This window comes from Acipenser ruthenus, chromosome 58 (genome assembly GCF_902713425.1).
Source record: "Acipenser ruthenus chromosome 58, fAciRut3.2 maternal haplotype, whole genome shotgun sequence".
Lineage (NCBI taxonomy): Eukaryota > Metazoa > Chordata > Actinopteri > Acipenseriformes > Acipenseridae > Acipenser > Acipenser ruthenus.
The window spans coordinates 741,328-766,283 of record NC_081246.1 but is presented as its reverse complement, the minus strand read 5'-3'; the positions used below and the strand labels follow the sequence as shown (position 1 = coordinate 766,283).

General features: G+C 39.7%; 1 protein-coding gene across 4 annotated transcripts in view; it reads left to right on the top strand.

The window, feature by feature from the left end:
• Positions 1-18,226, top strand: part of LOC131724983 (E3 SUMO-protein ligase ZBED1-like) — a 143,004-nt gene extending 124,778 nt beyond the window's left edge. For 2 of the 4 annotated variants that reach the window (XM_059018195.1, XM_059018197.1), the window contains exons 3-5: positions 14,060-14,303; positions 14,760-15,697; positions 17,060-18,226. In XM_059018195.1, the coding sequence (XP_058874178.1) occupies positions 14,060-14,303; positions 14,760-15,697; positions 17,060-18,078 (2,201 nt within the window). In that variant the 3' untranslated portion in view covers positions 18,079-18,226. Of the gene's footprint in view, positions 1-5,565; positions 5,886-8,119; positions 8,318-14,059; positions 14,304-14,759; positions 15,698-17,059 lie in introns of those variants that run through there. The other 2 variants (XM_059018194.1, XM_059018193.1) reach the window with 2 other exon arrangements.
• Positions 18,227-24,956: the final 6,730 nt, after the last annotated feature.

Sequence of the window (24,956 nt, the reverse complement as noted above, 5' to 3'; positions counted from 1 at the left end):
CATCTTTACCTTTGTTTTATCTGTCAGGTAAGTACCTGTATAGAAGAATGGAGAGTGTCTCCGTAGGGTTGTGACAGAGGAAGAGGAGAAGACTGCCATTCTCAATGAAGTTCACGCAGGACACTTCAGCTCATGGGTGTGTACAAGGGGGGGGGGGGGGGGGGGAGCCCCAGAATTAGGAGTTATTTGTTTTATTGTGTTGGACAACACACATGGAGGGGTGATGAGGTGATGGACCACAGGCAGGCTCTGCTACGTAGACAGTACCCACAGGTGGGAGGTTTGTATGCTGTCACCAGCCTGACACAGCTGACCTCCTTCAGCTCAGGGATTTGTACAGATTCTCAATGTGTCTTGCAATCACTGGGTCACGATAAGTAACATAGGCTGTGACGAAGGTTATTTAAATGTGTTTGACTCTTTGGGAATTAATAATAAGCATGATTTCCGTTCCCAGGTCGTATCACTGCTGCAGTACAGTGGAAAGACAGTTCGGATCGGGTGGCCACATGTACAGCAGCAGCAGGGATGGAGTGACTGTGGACTGTTTACCATCGCAAACAGCCTCACACTCTGCATGGGTGGAGATCCAGGTAAGTTATGATCAAAAGCAAATGCGTGATCATCTTTTTTCTTGTTTTGTAGATGGATCTCTTCCTCCTTTCCCGAGCTGTGAGAGAACCCCCCTCCCAGAGGTACATTTCTGTGATGTGGAGACCATACAGGATTGCACTGGAGCTGATGGTGGAATGCGGGAGGTGTGGCGAATGGTTCCATGGCCAGTGTGAAGATCTACAGCCAGATGACCTCATCAGTATGGAGGAGTGCATGTGCTGCATTTGCAGAGTTACACACATGGGTAAGTAAAGGTGTAACAGATTTATTTTGTTTTTTACTGTATATGTTTTTTTGTTCATTTTATACTAAGCATTCTAGCTTAGTATATTATACTAACACTCCAATGTGGTAATGACTGTCAAGCAACATTACCATCATTTACAGCTATTTACATACAGTGCCTTGCGAAAGTATTCGGCCCCCTTGAACTTTGCGACCTCTTGCCACATTTCAGGCTTCAAACATAAAGATATGAAACTGTAATTTTTTGTGAAGAATCAACAACAAGTGGGACACAATCATGAAGTGGAACGAAATTTATTGGATATTTCAAACTTTTTTACCAAATAAAAAACTGAAAAATTGGGCGTGCAAAATTATTCAGCCCCTTTACTTTCAGTGCAGCAAACTCTCTCCAGAAGTTCAGTGAGGATCTCTGAATGATCCAATGTTGACCTAAATGACTAATGATGATAAATAGAATCCACCTGTGTGTAATCAAGTCTCCGTATAAATGCACCTGCACTGTGATAGTCTCAGAGGTCCGTTTAAAGCGCAGAGAGCATCATGAAGAACAAGGAACACACCAGGCAGGTCCGAGATACTGTTGTGGAGAAGTTTAAAGCTGGATTTGGATACAAAAAGATTTCCCAAGCTTTAAACATCCCAAGGAGCACTGTGCAAGCGATAATATTGAAATGGAAGGAGTATCAGACCACTGCAAATCTACCAAGACCTGGCCGTCCCTCTAAACTTTCAGCTCATACAAGGAGAAGACTGATCAGAGATGCAGCCAAGAGGCCCATGATCACTCTGGATGAACTGCAGAGATCTACAGCTGAGGTGGGAGACTCTGTCCATAGGACAACAATCAGTCGTATACTGCACAAATCTGGCCTTTATGGAAGAGTGGCAAGAAAAAAGCCATTTCTTAAAGATATCCATAAAAAGTGTCGTTTACAGTTTGCCACAAGCCACCTGGGAGACACACCAAACATGTGGAAGAAGGTGCTCTGGTCAGATGAAACCAAAATCGAACTTTTTGGCAACAATGCAAAACGTTATGTTTGGCGTAAAAGCAACACAGCTCATCACCCTGAACACACCATCCCCACTGTCAAACATGGTGGTGGCAGCATCATGGTTTGGGCCTGCTTTTCTTCAGCAGGGACAGGGAAGATGGTTAAAATTGATGGGAAGATGGATGGAGCCAAATACAGGACCATTCTGGAAGAAAACCTGATGGAGTCTGCAAAAGACCTGAGACTAGGACGGAGATTTGTCTTCTAACAAGACAATGATCCAAAACATAAAGCAAAATCTACAATGGAATGGTTCACAAATAAACATATCCAGGTGTTAGAATGGCCAAGTCAAAGTCCAGACCTGAATCCAATTGAGAATCTGTGGAAAGAACTGAAAACTGCTGTTCACAAATGCTCTCCATCCAACCTCACTGAGCTCGAGCTGTTTTGCAAGGAGGAATGGGCAAAAATTTCAGTCTCTCGATGTGCAAAACTGATAGAGACATACCCCAAGCGACTTACAGCTGTAATCGCAGCAAAAGGTGGCGCTACAAAGTATTAACTTAAGGGGGCTGAATAATTTTGCACGCCCAATTTTTCAGTTTTTTATTTGTTAAAAAAGTTTGAAATATCCAATAAATTTCGTTCCACTTCATGATTGTGTCCCACTTGTTGTTGATTCTTCACAAAAAATTACAGTTTCATATCTTTATGTTTGAAGCCTGAAATGTGGCAAAAGGTCGCAAAGTTCAAGGGGGCCGAATACTTTCGCAAGGCACTGTATGTATTGTTAATAAGGATCATTGTCTTCAGTGTTTATTTTTCATGAGCGCACAAACTACTTATTTTGATGAATTTATTTTTTTCAGCAGACCCTGATTCTGTATTGAGACCTTTTTATTTGGAGAAATATTGCAGATGCTTTTGCACTTTCATAGGAAGCTGTGTGGTTAAAGAAAAGGGCTTACAACCAGGAGGTCCCCAGTTCAAATCCCACCTCAGCCACTGACTCACTGTGTGACCCTGAGCAAGTCACTTAACCTCCTTGTGCTCCGTCTTTCGGGTGAGACGTAATTGTAAGTGACTCTGCAGCTGATGCATAGTTCACACACCCTAGCCTCTGTAAGTTGCCTTGGATAAAGGCGTCTGCTAAATAAACAAATAATAATAATAATAATTTTTAATTGGTATGGTAGTCTTAGTTTCTGAGCTACTGAATTATTGCCTGACTTGAGTATTTCCAGGGCAGAGATATCAAAAGTAAATTGGATGTCAGTTCTAACACCCACCTTGTTTAATGTAGTTATATTGAACCAGCTGGGGAGGTGCTGATTCACTGTATTTAAGTGAAATTGTGCCAAATAAGGTGTGTATGAAACATGATATAAAAGTACAGTTGATGTAATTCTGAAGTAATAAACAACTTCACCTTTTACGTGTACATGTTTCAGACATTAATGCTTCAATTTCAAATTCGATTTCCATTCCTATTAACTGATATTAGACAATTACTTATTATAGAAGCTGAGAGCATGAAATGTCCATATGATTTACTGATAACACACGTCACTATAAATTGGTGATGTCATTTTTAGACAGGCAGCCTCTTAAAAGTCCTTCTTTTTTTGTGGGTTATGTGAGAAGTCATTTTAAAGTTCTGTTAAACCTGCTCCTAACGCCCCACTCCATCGGTCAGGACCTTACCAAAGCTGACCTGCTGTATAGTTTTTTTTTTTTCACTAATGCTTACGCATTAAGTCCTGGATCGCACGTTACAATGGAAATATGCAATCTGATCATGTACTTGTTTTATTGTGAAGAATACAGAAAATAAAGTTTGTTACATTTTTCAACGTTGTGCCTTTTTTGTGAATGTCTTTCTGGTTCTGAGTACTACACCTGATACACAACCCACTAAAATGATTGAGTTCAGATTTCTGCTATCTATGCAGTGCTCTGTTAAGGGTTCCCCTGGACATCTCAGATCTAGATTGACTTCTACTCTAACATTTACACAAATCTGACATCCTGTATGCTTCATTAGTTAAGAGCCTGAATTATAGTCAGGGACAATATGTAGTGGTTAACAATCATATTGCTTCTAGTGCAAATGCATATACAGTATTACTGATAACAAATGAACAACAACCAATGTGCAGACCTGCTTTGAGAAATGAGAGGCTCCATTCCAGGATGATGCCAATGATCTGATAAACACTGTAGGAAGTGGCAACACATACCATGAGGGTGTATTACTTCATTTTTTAATGAGAAGTTATATGGTTAAACTAAGAGAAATGTGTTTGCAGATTTAGTGCAAGAACATGCATGAATAATTGTTTGACCTGTTCATTCCTTTAATTTTTGCCATTCCCTAAATATTTCTCACAATATACACTGAAGCTACTGTATAACCTATATTAATGATACTGCCTTACTGGAGTAAATAACAATATTTGTTGATCACAAACTTATTGGCACATTTTCAATTAAAGTCTGTGTAAGTCTAGCTCAATTAAGGGTAGTCTTAATTGCGCTAGTCACTATTAACACTATTCATCAATTAGAAACCACTACTTATCAATTTAGCAATATTATATATAAAAATCATTAGCTGTAAAACACGCACAGAAACTGAAGCAAAGTAGTTTGTGCACTCAGCACAGCATGGTCAAAACAAAGGAGTTGGATCCAGATGTGAGAAAAGCACTTGTTACAGTAACTACTACAGCAGCAGGGGAATCGATGAAGAGCACTGAGGGGAAAAAAAATGTAATACAAAAATCCACAATAATCAAAAAGTATTTGAAGACTAATTCAACTGAAAGGATGGAAAGAAATGGACGTCCCAGGAAAATTACGATTACAGCATAAAGAATTGTTCGAGCAGCTCGCCGAAATCCACCATTAACAGACAAGAATTTAAAGAAACAGTGTATGAAATAACTATACAAAGTCATCTAAGCACAAAAAGCTTAACCTTAATGGTAACCACATTTGACAACAATTCAATTTAAAAAAGCGTCTTGAATGATCTTTAGTCAAGGGTGTCAATAATTTTGTCTGCAACTGTATGTGTATTCATGACAACTCCCTGATTGTGATCCATAAGTATAGCAAGACTATAAACATCAACATGACTACCCACAAATATGTGTAGAAATTATTACCAGACTATACTTCTAACTTATTGTTTGTTATAAACATTTTTTTACAGTTGCGTTACAGTTGTGATCATTTAAGCTGTTCTACTTTATTATTTATTTATTTATTTATTAGCATATATGTATATACATGTAATTATTATTATTATTATTATTATTATTATTATTATTATTATTATTATTATTATTGCAATTAAACAATATTTAATGTATTTTATATTTACTGCGAAAGCTCTTTTGTAATCACGTGAAGAGCAATCAAATAAAATACAACCATTTATGATACAAAAAAACATTGTTAAATATTAAATAAATATAATCATGATACTAATAAATGTAAAAAAAAACAACACGCAAACGTAATTTTCTGTAAGTAAAACAAGAGCAATCAAATAAAATACAACCATTTATGATACAAAAAACATTCATATATATATATATATATATATATATATATATATATATATATAATACGAATAAATGTCAATAAAACGCCTCTCCGCGTCACGAAACCTGCTCGTCACGTGACTCGTGCGCTACTATGTCACATGACTCGGGGGGGACACCGGGTCTCGTCACGTTGCTTCCTGTGCTGTTTTGAGTTTTATTTCGCAATGTCCTCATGTGGCTCCAGTTGCGTCTCCCTGCTTTGTATTGCAAAGGAGCTGCTCGTGTGTGCGCAGTGTTTGTACTTTGTTTGATTTATTTACAGATTGGACGGGTTGTTTTCTTTATCTTAATGGTTTTAGTTAAAGTGGCGGTTTAGATGTGAAACGGGAGTCTTGAACTCGACTAAAGAAAGAGAAAACAACAACTTAAACCAACTGCAGAGAGAGAGAGAGAGAGATTCAGGTGAGAGGTAAACACAACGTAACGTATTTTAATTCACATTGATCTTTTGTTTATATATATATATATATATATATACACACACACACACACACAACAGGAGAGCTTTTTTATGCGGTTGTACAATAGTAGTATACAATGTGTTCTGTAGGACGGTGTTCAAACTGTATTTTAGTTCAACAAACAACATCCAAATTAATTATTGCGGGGGTTTTGTGGTTTTTTAGTTACAGTTTTATATCACCTAGAATTTTAGGGTCGAAAAGAAAACAACTATGTGAACATAATTTAGATCTTTTATTTAACATCATGTAACTCCCAAGAAACTACAACATTAAAAGTCTACCGGAAGCCAAAATATAATAGTACAAATATTAGTTAATTTTAGACTTTGAAATGTCACCTTTTTTTTATTTGTCAGTTTTGGTAAACTACAAAATGGTATGCAATTCAGTATGTTAACGTAACGTTATTCAGCAGGTTTCATTCGACTTTGTGAAGCAAAATTAGTTCATTCTGTAGGGTGAAGCAAAACGTTTGGCCCAAACTGTGGGTTAGGTGGGACTATTCGACCCTGTTGATATGTGCCATAATAACTTATAATGCATGTAGATATAGTATTATTATTATTATTATTATTATTATTATTATTATTATTATTATTATTATTATTTATTTCTTAGCAGACGCCCTTATCCAGGGCGACTTACAATTGTTACAAGATATCACATTATTTTTTACATACAATTACCCATTTATACAGTTGGGTTTTTACTGGAGCAATCTAGGTAAAGTACCTTGCTCAAGGGTACAGCAGCAGTGTCCCCCACCTGGGATTGAACCCACGACCCTCCGGTCAAGAGTCCAGAGCCCTGACCACTACTCCACACTGCTGCCCTAATTATGATAATAAAGGTTTACCTAATGTTATGTAATAGAAGAATCCCTGTGTTTTAAGGGTGGAATAGCCTTGCATGCCTTTTGCAAGTTTCTTCAGTCTGTTGCAGGACACAGAGGAATTCATATTACAAAGGTGCAGTAGATACCAAGAACATTTCAAATAAGGCTGCCTTGATGTGTGAATTTCAATAATATGGATTAATACATAATCTAGGGTGCGTTCGTAAACTCAATCTGACGCTGTGAAAGGGCGTCCGAGAAATCTCTTCGGAGTGCTTCAGAGCGTGTATTACATCTATTCAAACGACCTAAAACGGTTTAATACTGATATGATCATTATGCAGTTGCGCCATTTAATGGCTTTTTCTTAGACCGATATAACAGATTTTTTTTTAATTTTATATTTTAAGTCTAATACTAATGCAATTATTACTGCTGCTCTTCAGTTTTATATTTCCTCCACCAAAAAAAACAAAACGAAATGCATTTTAAATTTCCATTAAAAGGTTGACCTACTATCTCGTTATATCGACTTAGTATAAGTCGAAATAACGAGATACTAAGTCAGACCTCTCTATCTATCTATCTATCTATCTATCTATCTATCTATCTATCTATCTATCTATCTATAGATAGATATAGATATATCAATAAATAAATAAATAAAACTGGCCAGTGCTAATTGATGTTGAACAAGGCTAGCATGTAGACGACTCCTCCCCTTTCAGTCGCTTCAAAATGTAAAACCCGAACTTAAAATATTTGGAATATCTTTTTTTTTTTCTTCTCAAAAAACATTAAAATGACAAATATAGAAATAAATAAGTTTAGAATATACCTGCATCCACCACAGTGAGCCGTTAGCAAATCCAAAGGCTGAAAGGCTTGTATCCTAGCAACACGTGGACGTTGGCTATCTCTTACTTAGCACTTATCAGCATATAACTACATAATCAACGTTAATACAAACTGGCAATGGGAGACTTCAAACTGGGCTCTAATTTGATGCAGATTTACCAATATGTAAGATGGAAGTTTAAGGATAGATTATCAATAATCAATGCATTGATTAATTGTTGAATCTCTATTAATCTGAGAATCCAGCTCTGAAGCAGAAGCGGCCAGAGTGTGCTCGAGCGCTCCCAAATTCATCTGCTCTGAGTTTTCGAAAGACACCAGAGCACTCCAGGAGTTTACCAACGGTCAGAGTGCGCTCTGACACTCTGAGATTGAGTTTACCAACACACCCGTAGTGTACTAAAGAGTGAGTTCTGTGGAAATTCAAATAAAAGCACTATGTAGTCTGAAATGACAAACCTAAAAGTCGTGTCTGTTTTTCTTCAGTGAGAATGGATCAGCCTCACTCAAAGGAAGTTTCTGAGATGGAAGCAGCTCACATCAGCCCAGAGCTTCCTGTTCGATGGGTTGTTTCTGCAGACAGGACTGTTGAGATCAAGGAGGAAGTGACTGAGCTGGGGTGTGACCAGGCCAATGAGCGGATCCTGCAGGAGGAAACACCACCTTCTAGCGTCACTGAGAGAGGTGAGTGAAACTGGAATGCAGATCTATAGAGGGGGGCTTTATTGAAAGAGGGGGAGAAAGCCGGTGAAATACACTGCGTTAGGGGGTCATTTATGTCTGTTTGGCTTCTTCACTGTACTTCAGTAGAAAGCTATTTACAGTCCAGTTTGTTTACAATCCCCAACACTAATTTTAGTGCACCCTTCTTTGAAATCTGCTTGTCACAACACCATGTCACTATTTACAATTTAAAATTGTTTAAACTGGAACTATTCTACACAACAAACAGGATTGTTTATGGTCAGGCTGACATTGGGTTTAATGCTTGTGGGACCAAATGTACATATCTTGAAATATACTTCCATGCTTAGGGTTTGCTGTGTCCTGTAACCTGAGGCATGCAGAGCTCTGTCCAGAGGACAGTACAGGACAGTGAGTCTTGTGTCCCCTGCTGTGCTGTGCTGTGCTGTGCTGTGCTGGCTGTGCTGAGTTTTGTGTCCTGTGCTGTGCTGGCTGTGCTGAGTCTTGTGTCCTGTGCTGTCCTGACTGTGCTGAGTCTTCTGTGCTGTGCTGTCCTGGCTGTGCTGAGTCATGTGCTGTGCTGTCCTGGCTGTGCTGAGTCTTGTGTCCTGTGCTGTCCTGGCTGTGCTGAGTCTTGTGTCCTGTGCTGTCCTGGCTGTGCTGAGTCTTGTCCTGTGCTGTCCTGGCTGTGCTGAGTCTTGTGTCCTGTGCTGTCCTGTGCTGTCCTGACTGTGCTGAGTCTTGTATCCTGTGCTGTCCTGGCTGTGCTGAGTCTTGTGTCCTGTGCTGTCCTGGCTGTGCTGAGTCTTGTGTCCTGTGCTGTCCTGGCTGTGCTGAGTCTTGTGTCCTGTGCTGTCCTGGCTGTGCTGAGTCTTGTGTCCTGTGCTGTCCTGGCTGTGCTGAGTCTTGTCCTGTGCTGTCCTGGCTATGCTGAGTCTTGTGTCCTGTGCTGTCCTGGCTGTGCTGAGTCTTGGCCTGTGCTGTCCTGGCTATGCTGAGTCTTGTGTCCTGTGCTGTCCTGTGCTGTCCTGTGCTGTCCTGACTGTGCTGAGTCTTGTATCCTGTGGCAGTGCCCTGGCTCTCTCGCGAGTGTCTGGTGTAGGTTCTGCATACTTTGCCTGTGTCCTTATAAAAATCCAGATCTTACAACACATACTTTTATTACCACAATTAGGATTTTCTTTCCTTTCATTAGGCGATTTAATAGAGATTCAACAATTAATCAATGCATTGATTATTGATAATCGATCCTTAAACTTCCATCTTACATACTGGTAAATCTGCATCAAATTAGAGCCCAGTTTGAAGTCTCCCATTGCCAGTTTGTATTAAAACGTTGATTATGTAGTTATATGCTGATAAGTGCCAAGTAAGATAGATAGCCAACGTCCACGTGTTGCTAGGATACAAGCCTTTCAGCCTTTGGATTTGCTTTGGACAAGTCACATCTGTTACAATTTTTTTTTTTACATTTTCCTGGTTTAAAAATTGGAGCTACGCAGTTAATTTAAAGGGAAGAATCAGGCACAGTTTGGTATTTTCTGGGGTAAAGGAAAAGGAGGACGGAAAAGCGATGTTTGGTAATGTATTGAATTTTGTGTAGGTGACCAGAACACAGCATACCTGTTGTGTTTTGTGTAATGATTTTAAATGATTAGTTTCTTTAAGTATGTGTTTCAAAGCAGGTTGCGTTTAGAATACATTACAGTATTCTAGAAAAATAAACTGTTTAGTAGTTAAGTTAGCCAATCTAGCTTTCTGAGAATAATGCTTTGCTTTTAACAATGTTAAGAGTAATGTTAATTAACAAGAGCATTTCAGATCCAAATGAGTTCTGCTAAAATAGTATTGATTTTTTTAAAATTATTGTTATTGAAGCGTTAAATGTACATGTATTTGAAAAATTTTGAAAAATAAAATATTGTAATGCATAGATTATTGTCAATAAATGCATATATGATGATTGATGAAGAAATTAGGTTTGCCGATTGCACCACTAGCAATTAATCATTGATTTACTTAAATGTTGGCTCCTCATCATCCAGCTTTAAACAAATAATATTTGAAATGAAAGTTGGGAACTTTAAATGCATTACAGAAAAGTAAACTTGGGAGAAACCGAAAATGTGTTTAGTAATACAACACTTCTAAATGTAACAAATTTGAATGCAGAGTTTAAAGTGTGTGTTAATAAAATCTGTGCAGTTTAACACAGTGATGTTGCTGTGACACAGTTTCTGCAGTGTTCTAACAAGACCCTGCAGTAACTCGTAAGAACGTTTCCAAACGAGAGGAGGCCATTCAGCCCATCTTGCTCGTTTGGTTGTTAGTAGCTTATTGATCCCAGAATCTCATCAAGCAGCTTCTTGAAGGATCCCAGGGTGTCAGCTTCAACAACATTACTGCCTGCTTGCCTGTAGTATAGTTTTACAGCCTGTGAGGGAGGAGACCCTCACATTTGTCTCGGTATGTATCTGGACATTTTCTGCAAATTGTTTTTTAACTGTTTGTGTATTGTGTTGCTGAACCTTGGGTCTAGTAAGGAAAATAATAAAAACAAAATTCACTTACCTGGTGTATCAGGACTGGAGGCCTGTGGTTGGGAGTGTCCTGAAAAACAAAAGAAAGGTTAATCAAGAGTACTGTTTAGACAGTTGGTTTGGAAGGGTGCACACTTCCAGAACAATGTATTGCGGTACTATTGTTAAGATAAAATGAACAACAGGTATTTTAATGTGCATGTTTTTTGTTATGCAATGGTTTAGGTAACCTGAGTTGGGTGTGGTGGTATGGTCCTCCATCTTGACAGGAAGTGGGGAACCAGCCATGTTGGTGAGGGAAGCTTTTATTGACTTCCCTGGGTACTGACTTCCTGTAGTCAGGGCAGTACCTGTAGAAGATATTGAAAGGGGGGATAGCTGATTTGAATTAAGTTTCCCTCTGCTTGTTTTAAAGCATAGTATTAATGCATGTGTTTAGATTAATGTTTAGTATATATACATATTCATTGATTTGTTTCTTTTTGAATACTTTATTTATTATTGATAACTGTTTGCTGTTTTGTTCTTATATAACCACCTGCATAATGGTTTATTCTGGGGGGAGGGGTAGGCCTGGAAAGGTATAAAGGCTGTCAGTTGGTTCAGTCAGGATCTTCCTTTTGTGTAGATCAGAGAGCAGTTTTGCAGCTCTATGGTTGGACTCAGTTATTGAAGTCAGTATCTGTGATTAGGTGACTATAAATAGTTATTTTTGTTTTCCACTTTCTTCAAATTGTTTGATATTTGGTTCAATTAGCTTTTTGTTTATCATTGTTCTTAAATAAAAATAATTGGTTTTCCACAAGATGTAGACTTCACCATGTAGCAGAGTGATCACCTCATTACTACCAAGTAGCAGTTTGTTAAGCAGAACACTTTCGATAGCTACTGACATTTAAATGCCCCTTTTATTTTTTTTTTTTATCAAATTTGCTTCACTGTAAATTTGTAGATTGATATTAAAAAGGACATTATTTTCTAGTGCTGGGACAAATAACCAAATACTGGAATTAATATTTTTTTTAACATGAATTCGGATACAAAAATCAGATGTTCGTCTTCGCTACAAATGACAAAAATGCCTAGCAGTTATCTACCGCCTCACCAGAATTTGCGCTACCAATTAAAAAAAAATAAATAAAAAAAAGGTAAATGAAAAAAGAGATCTGTGAGATTAATATTTAAAAAAACAAACAAAAAAACACAAACACAGGATCATCACAGCAGCTCTTGAGCCCCTATAAATTTGACAGCAAAAAGTAAACAAACCAGATTACGGGCGTGCACTCCTACTGATCTCTATGGAAAGCCATCTGGGGGGAAAAAACGTGCTGTGCTGCGCGAGCCAGAATCTCATGGGACAGAAAAAAGGCAAGCTTGTCATTCTGAAATGGCTGCTAAACGATACCCAACTTCATGAAAATGTTGTGTAGTGATTTTCATATTGATTTTTTAAGGCTTGAAGTTAAGGTATGAAGTTTATTTTATAGACCAAATGTAAAATTAAATGTTAAACATTACGATTTTATAAGATAACATGCAATGAACTAACAGGATATTAAGTTTATTCAGTGAATATAAAATGCTAATTTAATCTGACACAGATTATTTTGTTAAATGTTAACCCTGGGTTCACCTACTCTAGAAATGAACACTAATAGGTAGATACTTATTACTATGCTAAGCTATAACGCTGCCATGATCCAAGTAACATCTTCCTTGTTTTATCAGTACTAATAATAGATGAAATACAATCTTGAGGTGCATTAATTTATCAGTTTTCTTTTTATAATAGATCATCACTACCTTACATACATCTGTTTAACTAGTGCAACATGTGCTTTATCACAATGTTTATCTCTCTCTCTCTCTCTCTCTCTCTCTCTCTCTCTCTCTCTATATATATATATATATATATATATATATATATATATATATATATATATATATGTAATATAATTACACACACACACACAGTGGTTTGCAGAAATATTCACCCCCTACCAATGTCACATTTTGTGGAATTACAAATAATTTATGCACAGTTCTTCAAACAGCTTTTTTATTCAAAGCTGTAGTGGTTAAACTAAATACGGTTATATGAGGAGGAGGTTAAATGTTGGCAAAACTTGTAAAGAAAATGTACAAAATGAAATTTACTGGTTGCACAAGTATTCAGCCCCTAACGTCAGTACTTGGTAGAAGAACCTTTTGCACCAATTGCTGGATCAGTCTCTACTAGCTTTGCACAGTAGGATGGTGGAATTTGCCAAAATAAAAAGGGCATTTTCTGAACAATAGTTAAGTTAATGTTATTTATTTCTGTGGGTAATTTGTTTTATATATGAATCCTAAGCAAAATGGCACAACATCCTACACTTTGACCTTCGCATAAGTTTAGTGGCCTTGGTGCCCTCTACAAATGTATTGAACTGAAAGCCATTGTTTTTTGCCAGTGTAGAGCCCTTTATATGTTTATTATGGTCTGGCTTTTGTTTTGTTGAACTTTTGTTGGAAAAGTAAATGTTTTGTGCAAGTAACTGCTTGAGTAAAATGCCGTGATAAAACCACCACAGTGAGCAAACTGCATTCCCAGCTTTGCCAGCTGTGCGCTTGTCATACAGTAGGATCCTTTTCTGTTAACTTGTCACATCAAAGATGTTGCACATCTGCAGATGGAGATGGTAATTGAAGTAATCCACATGGGAGTGTATCAGTCTGTAAGACAGAAGTGTAATTGCCTGGCAGTAATCTTTACAAAACTGCTGTTTGTACTCCATGATTTGGTGATGCAGCAGCCGGGGATGAAGTTTCACACTGGAACTCAACAGGTGACTCCTCTACAGGTACTGTCATGTGACTCTACGTCTCAGCAGCATAGCCACTTCTATCAGGGGCTCCCTTCTATCTGAAGACTGATAATTCCATGCTCTTCCTTCAGGCTGTTTGTTTCCTTGAGTCTTTAGGCCACTTCAGCAGCTTTTTTGCCGAGTTTTGCGTCCGCTCTATTTTAAAGCTTTATTAGTCTTTACTCTAATTACTGTGTTTTTTACTTTTTGATTTAAGGAGTGCGTGGTAACAAGCAGTATCTTTTGCATTAGATGCGATGTTGCAGTGAGCACACCGGGTTAGAATGCTGAACGAAAATTGAAAAAAATGCATCATATGTGAAATAAAAAAATAAGCTTATTTTGTTTTTCAGATACCGATATAAAGCTTTCTGAACTGGAACCTGTCCCCATTCAAGAGGAGAGTCCTGTACTTGAACCTGTCCCTGTTAAACCAGAAGCAGTCAAGCGTGAGGCTTTATTAAATGAAGGAGAGACATCTCATGACTTGTATAGTAATGGAGAGGATGGGGCTGAGCTGGGTTCCATTCAGAGGAAACGGCGCATCTCCCAGCTGGAGGCTATCCAAACACATCCTTCATCACAACAGCAACCAAGGTAGGTTTGGAGCCATATGCCAGTATTGTTTATTTTATTTATTTAGCAGACACCTTTATCCAAGGCGACTTACAGAGACTAGGGTGTGTGAACTATGCATCAGCTGCAGAGTCACTTACAACTACGTCTCACCCGAAAGACGGAGCACAAGGAGGTTAAGTGACTTGCTCAGGGTCACACAATGAGTCAGTGGCTGAGGTGGGATTTGAACTGGGGACCTCCTGGTTACAAGCCCTTTTCTTTAACCACTGGACCACACAGCCTGTATTATTGTTCTTGCCGGTATTTTTAAATGACAATAAAAATAGCAATTTTTTATAATATATGCACTACCTATTGACCTACCTATGAAGTTCAAATGGATCCGTCCAAAGCTTAATGTTCATGTTATGCACAAGGGTTATAATATATTGTTTGATGTAATATAATTTGTATGTGTACGCTTTGGGGTTTCAGGGCTTCCCGTATGCACGCCCCGCCATCGTCCTCGGCTAATCGCTTCAGGATGGCGGCGAGTAACCACAGAGATAAAGAGCGACAGTGTGGAGCGTTAACTTCGTCTCATTCAAAGGAGAAAGAGGAGCTTGTTCCAAAGAAATGCTCGTCTTCAGCAGTTTGGGCTTTTTTCGGATTCAAATCGTCCGATTTTAAGCAAAGCACCATACTTTGTAAAAAATGTTGGAAAGTCGTGCCAGCCAAAGGAGGCAACACATCAAACCTATTTCATCACCTGAGGCACCGACATCCAATGGAGTACAGTAAATGCATTGAAAAACGATCCTCTGACAAGCCTACTAAACACTCGGTCATCGAAAACCAAACCCCGATCTCTGAATCAATTTCTAATGTTGCGCCCTATGAGCCAGACAGTAAACGATGGAAACAGATTACCGATGCAGTAACCTATTTCATTGCCAAAGACATGGTTCCTATCTACACTGTAGAAAAAGAAGGCTTTAAAAAGCTGTTGAAAATGATCGACAAGAAATATCAGCTGCCAAGTCGCAAGTATTTTTCAGAAACGGCTTTGCCAGCTTTGTACGATGACTGTCGTGAGCAAGTAGCCGAAGCGCTGACCCGCGTACAATTCTTTGCAAGTACCACAGACCTGTGGTCAAGCCAGACCACTGAGCCATACATCAGCCTAACTGTACACTACATTGATCCTGATTGGAAATTATGCACAAAGTGCCTACAAACCTCGTACTTCCCTGAGGATCACACTGGTGAAGCAATCGCACAGGGTCTGCGAGATGCTCTGTCTGCCTGGGGCCTGAGGGAAGAGCTGCAAATCTGCATCACCACAGACAGCGGGTCAGATGTCGTCAAAGCTGCACAACTAAATGCATGGGAGAGACTCCAGTGCTTCGGACACAGGCTTCACCTTGCTATCGGTGAGTGATTTATTTTAGTAACAATTTGAATGTACCTATCTCTGTGTTATTTAGAGTATGTTTAACTAGGGTTAATATTCTGTTGTAGTGTAGCAGCCTACAGACCAAGTGCCTAGTGTTGATTCGCTGTCACTTGCCCTAGGGTGAGCTGTGTTACACTAGCTATATTAATCACTTGCTTTCTAATATTGATTATTAAACTATATTTAGTTGCCTGACATTTCTGTTTATTATTATTATTATTTATTTCTTAGCAGACGCCCTTATCCAGGGCGACTTACAATTGTTACAAGATATCACATTATACATTATTTTTACATACAATTACCCATTTATACAGTTGGGTTTTTACTGGAGCAATCTAGGTAAAGTACCTTGCTCAAGGGTACAACAGCAGTGTCCCTCACTGGGGATTGAACCCACGACCCTCTAGTCAGGAGTCCAGAGCCCTAACCACTACTCCACACTGCTGTTGATAAACTATATCTACATACAATCCATGACAAAAGAGTAAGTAAGTTTAGTATGATAAAATGTGTCCCCGCCCACCACTGCCATGGCCTCAATATGTGAAAAACTTTAGAAAGGAAAGCGTGTTGTGTTTTGCAAATTATTTAAACGTACAGTATTAAAAGCATTTTGGGCCTGCAGTATTATATAAAAGCAGCTTTTAAAAGTACTTCTAGTTTGTTTTAGCGTATCTCATGCTGCATCCGCCTAGATTGCATATTAACAGGTTAAAAGCAAATGTATGTTAGTGAGGAAAGGTGCGTTTTTTTGTGTACACATTCTGCGCAAGAAAATAAAACATTTCATTTGTGCAAGTGATTTAACTTACGATCCCTTACTAAAAGGAACACAACCCCAGGTGGGGGGGACGCTGCTGCTGTACCCTTGAGCAAGGTGCTTTACCTAGATTGCTCCAGTAAAAACCCAACTGTATAAATGGGGAATTGTATGTAAAAATAATGTGATTGTAAGTCACCCTGGATAAGGACGTCTGGTAAGAAAATAATAATAATAATAATAATATTTTAAAATAGTGCTATTAGCTTGATTTAAATACAGGAGGAAATTGTAATTGGTTGTCTGCTGAATATTGTCTCAAGGCAAATTTTAAACTATTACTTTTATGTAATGGTGAAAAATAAATATCAGAGTGTCAATTTAATAAGATGATACTTGACTGGTTGTCCTTTTGGATTTACTGTTCATGTAATATATGTAAAAGGAAATGTAACAGCCTAATGTACATGAGGACTGTGTAAAGCTGTGATTGCATCTTTATGGTGACAGCGAAACTTGATGGGATTACAGCGCTATATACATTCCTTACATTTATGTTTATATTTTTTTCTTTAGAAAACAGCGTGAAAGGTGATAAGCGCATAGACCATGCCATTGGTGTGTGTAAGAAGCTGGTGAGCACCTTCTCATGCAGCTGGAAGAAACGAAAAGCACTGAGTGTAGCACAAGCTGAGCTCAGTCTTCCTCAGCACCAGCTGGTAACAGAAACACCCACTCGCTGGGGATCACGTCAACGAATGATCCAAAGGGTGCTGGAACAGGAAGAAGCAATCGCACAAGTCCTGACTGCTGACCGAAAAACCAGGAACTTGGTGCCTACATGGCAGGACGCCGATGTGCTTCGGTCATTGAATAAGGCTTTGAGCCCACTGGTGGCCTTCACAGACGTTCTGTCATGTGAAAACTATGTCAGTGTCTCCTATGTCAAACCTGTTTTGCATCTGCTTAACAACAATATTCTTGCTGTTGAGGAAGATGACACTGAACTCACCAAGTCAATCAAAGAGAAGATTCTGAGTTACCTCAACTTGAAGTATTCCAGTACAGACACCCAAGATCTACTTGATGTTTCATCTTTTATCGACCCTAGGTTCAAAGTGCAGTACATCAGTGAGGACAGGGTTGCAGCAATCAAAGCTAGAGTGGTGTCGGAGGTGGAATCTCTTCTCCAGCAGGACAAGAGCTTTGCTGCCGGAGCCAGTAACACTGAAACCGAATCTCAGGAAGCACCTGCTAAGAAACTGAAGACCTTGGGTAGCCTATTCAAGGCAAACACGTCGGGACCTCGTGCCTCCAAGCTAGTGTCTGAAAAAGACAAAATTGTACTAGAACTAAATCATTATCTACTTTCTCCTTTGGCTGACAGTGAATCGGATCCATTGATCTGGTGGAAAGCTCAGCAGACCAACTTCCCTAGACTCTGCAAACTTGCACAGAAGTATTTGTGCATACCAGCAACAAGTGCTGCATGTGAGAGAGTTTTCAGTACCTGTGGTAACATTGTTACATGCAAACAGACAAGACTAAAACCTGATACTGTTGACAAACTCGTGTTTTTGGCAAAAAACATATAAAATATTGTGTTTAATATCATGTTTGACAACAATGCAGCAAATGTACACGGGAGAGAAACCATATCACTAATGTATGTGAGAATAAGTTACAACACTAAGATGACACCAGCATCTTCACACAGGAGAGAAACCACACCTCTAATGAATGTACACTGAACAAAAATATAAACGCAACATGTAAAGTGTTGGTCCCATGGTCATTACACAGGTGCACCTTGTGCTGGGGACAATAAAAGGCCACTAAAAATGTGCAGTTTTGTCACACAACACAGTGCCACAGATGTCTCAAGTTTTGAGGGAGCGTGCAGTTAGCATGCTGACTGCAGGAATGTCCACCAGAGCTGTTGCCAGAGAATTGAATGTTCATTTCTCTACTATAAGCCGCCTCCAACGTCGTTTTGGAGAATTTGGCAGTACGTCAAACCGGCCTCACAACCGCAGACCACGTGTAACCACGCCAGCCCAGGACCTCCACATCCGGCTTCTTCACCTGCGGGATCGTCTTGAGACCAGCCACTCGGACATCTGATGAAACTGTGGGTTTGCACAACCGAAGAATTTCTGCACAAGCTGTCGGAAACCGTCTCAGGGAAGCTCATCTGTGTGCTCGTCGTCCTCACCAGGGTCTTGACCTGACTGCAGTTCGGAGTCGAATCTGCCTTCAGCGGTCAAATGCTCACCTTCGATGGCCACTGGCACGCTGGAGAAGTGTGCTCTTCACGGATGAATCCCGGTTTCAACTGTACCGGGCAGATGGCAGACAACGTGTATGGCGTCGTGTGGGCGAGCGGTTTGCTGATGTCAACGTTGTGAACAGAGTGCCCCATGGTGGCGGTGGGGTTATGGTATGGGCAGGCGTAAGCTACGGACAACGAACACAATTGCATTTTATCGATGGCAATTTGAATGCACACAGATACCGTGACGAGATCCTGAGGCCCATTGTCATGCCATTCATCCGCCACCATCGCCTCATGTTTCAGTATGATAATGCACGGCCCCATGTCGCAAGGATCTGTACACAATTCCTGGAAGCTGAAAATGTCCCAGTTCTTCCATGGCCTGCATACTCACCAGACATGTCACCCATTGAGCATGTCTGGGATGCTCTGGATCGATGTGTAGGACAGCGTGTTCCAGTTCCCGCCAATATCCAGCAACTTCACACAGCCATTGAACATTGAACAACATTCCACAGGCCACAATCAACAGCCTGATCAACTCTATGTGAAGGAGATGTGTCGCGCTGCATGAGGCAAATGGTGGTCACACCAGATACTGACTGGTTTTCTGATCCACGCCCCTACCTTTTTTTTTTTTAAGGTATCTGTGACCAACAGATGCATATCTGTATACCCAGTCATGTCAAATCCATAGATTAGGGCCTAATGAATTTATTTCAATTGACTGATTTCCTTATATGAACTAACTCAGTAAAATCTTTGAAATTGTTGCATGCTGCGTTTATATTTTTGTTCAGTATAGGAAGAGCTTCTCTCAATTACAAACCTTTAAACAACACCAGTGTAATGATTGTAGGAAGAGCTTCACTGAAATAGGAAATTAAAAAACAAACAAACAGCGAATTCACATAGGAGTGAAACCACACCACTGTATAAGTCGTGGGAAGCTTCACACAGCAGTGAAACACTATCCATTGTACTGGATGCAGGGAAAGATTTAATTTGGTGGGACATATCATGCAAGACAGAAATCCTGTAACTGAAGAGATTAACTTGTACAAATCAACTTGCAAGATTACTCTGAGATGTCATGTGCTTTAATACTTAAGTATATTGGAAACTAGTAAAAAAAAACATATCAATTGTATACGTCATTATACACCCAGTACCTTTAAAAAGTTATTTAAACACGGTGTGCTGTAATTCAGTATTGTTTACTACATTTTAAAACATGTGAGAAAATGGCTTGAAACCATATTCATTTTCAAAGTTATTTTTATGATTTTAAAAGTGCAAATGAAGTTTAAAATCACAAACTTAAATATCCTGTATTAATATGATTGTATCAAAAGGAAAATGTGGTGTTCATTTAAGTGGTCCACTTGTTTTTGTTAAATCGTACCAGCCATAAAGCTTAGAACCTCCTTTTTTCTGTTGTCTTAACACAAGAGCTGCTGCATTCCTGCAGGTTCATACACATTCTTGTCACTGGTACTGAAGCTGTGGAATTAGCTGCTATCATCTGCAGGAGGCACCAGACATAAGTCCAGGAGAGATTTGACACACATATTCGATAATGAAAAGTCAAAGACTGGATTATGGAATGGAAATGTTTTCTAATGGAAACAACACAGGAATTTTTATTGTAAATACCAGTGGTACGGGCAGTATCCGGACCGCCATTACATTTTGACTGGACAGCCAAGGTGTATGCCAATCTATGTTTTCACTTACATTCACATTGGAAACGCTGTGAATTTCATACAGCATATCAAGTACAGAAGGTGTCTCTGATAGTATTTAGCAGATACAATGTGAGCACTATGACTGAAACGCAATCTGCAACGGTATTCACAGCTAGAATGGAGTTAAACTGCAGCAGAGTGCACTGGCTGCTGTAGACAGTTTTGCAGACGTCAACCTTTCCCTTCGCTATGGCTCTTAACTGTCATTTAGCAAGTTATTCACAAATTAAAATTCACAATTACACAATTCCATTTTCATACCTTCCATACAGTTTGGGCTTTGAGTACCGGCAGTACAAAGCCCATTTTTGTTTAGTAGCTTTTCCAAGCTGATTTGAACAATATTAGGGTAAAACATGATAATAATGCTCTTCTTAATAACCCGTGTGAGACAGCGTGCACGTGTGTTATTCTGTTGAATGCTTCTTGCACACTCAGATTTGAACTCTTAATTTTAATAGTGTATCATTCCATGATCCACCAAAGCGTGCTCTGTGCAGAGCAACACATGCAATTAAATCATGGAGTATCTGCAGATCACATTGTGTGCAGGTGTTCGTTCTCAGAGATGAACGTTATTATTAATATCTCTGATGCAAACTGTATTGCTCTTACTGAGCTCACCTGTAACTCAAGGCCCTTGAGTACCTGCCACTTCTCCCACTCACTGTGAGTATTGGCCTGTTCTAACCAGACTGAATGTAAAATAACTATCTTTTTATTATTTGTAAGGTGTTTTTATTCTTCAGTTGAATTCACTTAAGAGAAAGCACAGTGATTTTGTTTTTCATGCGTTTCAAGCTGGTTTGCCAGCAGTTGGTTGGTTTTTGCAATGGTGGAACACAATGCTTGGGTCTGCTAACGCAGAGATATATAAGAATACAGTCATTCAGATCTGACATTTTGTCTTCATAATGGGAGCTATTACGCCTCTAATTGGTTTAGCTATGTATTTTGTAGGTGTGGGGATTTGAGTCATAAATACAAAAGTATTAGAATATTCGGAAAGGTAAATAACTATTGTACAATCACATTTGGTAGCAAAATGTAGATCATTTCCTCATTTAGATAATGCTGTTTACAAGAAAGTATGAATAAACATGTAGATGTTATAAAACTACATTCTTAATAAGAGTTTTAACTTGATGAGCACAACTGAAGTGACGCCAACAGTCCCTTGAGTTTGGGGTTATTGTCCAATAACTATCCAGGGGAGGGGAACGATATACATTTTGTGATTACACCCAAATATTGGGATCTAAAATGATCAAATGAACACATTATTTTTGTTCGGCGGCCTAAAAAAATCAACACATAGTATACAGAATACTGTAATAAGAAATAGCAATGAAAACGTGGGTAAGTGGTATTTAAAAACCTGCATGTAATTATACAGGCAGATGAGGTGTTAGTATCATGGTAAATTCTATCAATGTGATTGTTTTACAGTATGTGGAATTACTTCTTCAAGATACATACATGTTATGTTACCCAGAGACGCCTCTATGTATCCTCACAATCTGATACTTTAGTGGTTTTCCAGATATGTGTAAAATGTAGTTGTTGCATACAAACACACATTTATCCACAGAATGACATATGCACAATAACTTATAGCGACTAATGCCTCCACTTTCTTCCTTGTGAGGGATAACTATCAATATTGAACCTATGAGGAAATCTGTGTGAATAATTACAGGTGTCACAGTTTCATTGTCAGGTGCTGCTGTACCATGTTGTATTTTGTTTATAACAATTGATTTGTAAGTGTGTAATGTTTTGTAATGCTGACAGGTATTGGGACCAGAATAACTCAATAAGGAAAGCTTCCACAAAAGCATGTTGTGATTCCTTTATATGAATATATTTACACAAGTATAACCTGTTTACTTGTAGATTACCTCCAAAATAAATTGGGCAATGCAATTACACTGTGCAGAATTTTATAACATTTAAGTTCTCTCAGTGCCTTTGTGATTTTTGTTACACAATGCAATGTAATAATTCAAATCCGCTGCTTTTAATGCAGATATATTTTTGTCTACTACCTTCCATTTAAATGAAGCCAAACCATTTACAAACCTATCCAATCATACCGGTAAGCAGCTCGCTGTGTCACTTTGCATTGTGTGCAGCTCTTTCCAAGTGCATCTTGCTGCAGTTACTCAGTCTGTGTGGAGGGGACTATGACGGGGGTCCAGTTCTCTTTGTGTGAGCGCCGACTGTGTAGATCTGACCTGACTGGCTGCAGCATTTCAATCGCTTTTCACAGATTCATCTTGTAAGGCACTTTTTACAGTTGTGGTGTTTGTATGTGAGAGGCAGAGAAATGAGGTTAGAGGGGTTGGAGGAGCAGCAGCGGAGGGAGGGCAGAGGACGGGAGGACAGAACAGGGATGTGAGAGACAGTCATGGCAGGACAAAAGGCACAGTGGGAGCAGTGGGGTGGAGGGTACAGACCTGACTAGTAGATAGCTTCTTCTAGAGGCCCGTTAGGTTCGGATCTAGTCGAACAGCGTCTCAGCGCTGGACTCCCACAGCTAGACTCCCACAGCTAGACTCCCGGCTCTTTTGTTGAGGCTCTTTGGTTTGCTGGCGCCGAGATAAGCTGCTTGATTAAATGTTACACCTGCTTGGCAAAAGAACCAACTAAACTGTGTGGAAACCAATCAAATAGCAAAATCAACTGCTAATCAATTTAGCCACTCACCTGGTACTAATCACACACTAACTCAGCCAATTCAAACACCACCTTACAATGTAGTTAGATAAAATTACTTGAAGCAGGAACTTATCTATCTGCCACTGTCCCTGGTTACCTGTAGACAGGTAAAATATAAATGACCATTTAAAGATGCATCTAATGTTTACGAGTAATGATCGAACAAGGACGACATTCACCAACACTGTAGAATAATAATCAGACTGAATCACAATCTGTGAGACATATAGAAAGTAGAACAATTATATGTACAGTCAAATCTGAAAGCCTAACTGTGGCAATGCGCCCCGCCCCTGTGTGCATTTGTGTGTTTTGTGTTGTATGTTGCGTGTGTTAATGTTGGTGTATAGATTGGTACACGGGATATAAACGGGTCTGTGTTTCACGTGTATTTAAAAAGTGTATATTTGTATTTAGGCACGGGATTGCACATCACGCACGTGCATTTAAAATGTAATGTGAGCACGGGGTTGCACAGAATTAATTCACGTGCTGGGATTCAAGTGAATAATTAATTAGTAATTGAATCCCAGCACAACAGTATATATAGAGACACGTAGCACTCAGTCAGGGTTAGGTGTTCAGAGAGTGGAGAACGGGTGAGAGAGAAGGAGAGTTAAAATCGTAATCGTAAATATAATAAGTGTTTTGTTTGTACTCAACGTGTTTGTTCGTCTCCGTTTCACCTGTGTGTTAGTGTCTAGTCGTTTTGTCTGTCTGTTTATTTTGGCATCAAGTGCCGTGTCCTGTTTTTGTACTGTTAAACCTTTTTATTTTGTTAATAAACGCTGAGTGCAGCCATTGCACTCAGCTCATCATCACCACCGTCTCTGTCTGTGTATTCCTGTCTGGTCTGACGCCACCCACTCTGGCCGTCTTTGTGACACGTGGTGGCAGCGGTGGGATAGCCGCGCCTCCAAGCGTCAGACCAGGAGGGGTTTTGTTTAAAAAATATATATATATATATATATATATATATATATATATATATATATATATATATATATATATATATATAATGGCAGAAGACGCCACAAAATGGCGGGACTGGTTCCTGGAGAATGCTGGGCTGGAGGCCCAGGCTCTGCCCATAGTCGTTCGGGCCATGTGGATGATGGACAGTGAGAGATGGGAGGCCTATCAGCAGGAACACACCCCAAACACCTTGGAGGAAGGTGTGGAGTTTCTCCTCAGCTACCTGGAGGCAACGATAAACGGAACAGCAGCCCAGGTAGCAGGACCACCAGCAGAGGAGTACCTGCTGTCCCCATCTCCACCAGCAGAGGGTGAATGCCTGCTGGTTTTGCCTCCACAGCCCAAGCGGGAGACAGATAAAGAGGTGAAGGACAGGGAGGAGGAGTGCCGCCTAAGGGCCAGGCATCCACGGCGATGTAACAAGCCATCGTCGGGGTGCCTCCTCTGCGACCAGGATCACCTGTTCGCCCACTGTCCCTTCCGCAGTTATGGGGAGGAGCCTGAGCGTCCACAGCCCAAAAGGGAGGAGTCGGTGCGTCCACAGCCCAAAAGGGAGGAGTCGGTGCGTCCACAGCCCAAAAGGGAGGAGTCGGTGCATCCACAGCCCAAAAAGAGGGAAGTCGGGGCTTCCACAGCCGTAGGACCCAAGCTGCCAGCAGAGGGAGAATGCCTGCTGGTCCCACCTCCACCAGCAGAGGGTGAATACCTGCTGGTGCCGTCCCAAGAGCCAGAAGGGGAGGAGTTACAGGCTCAA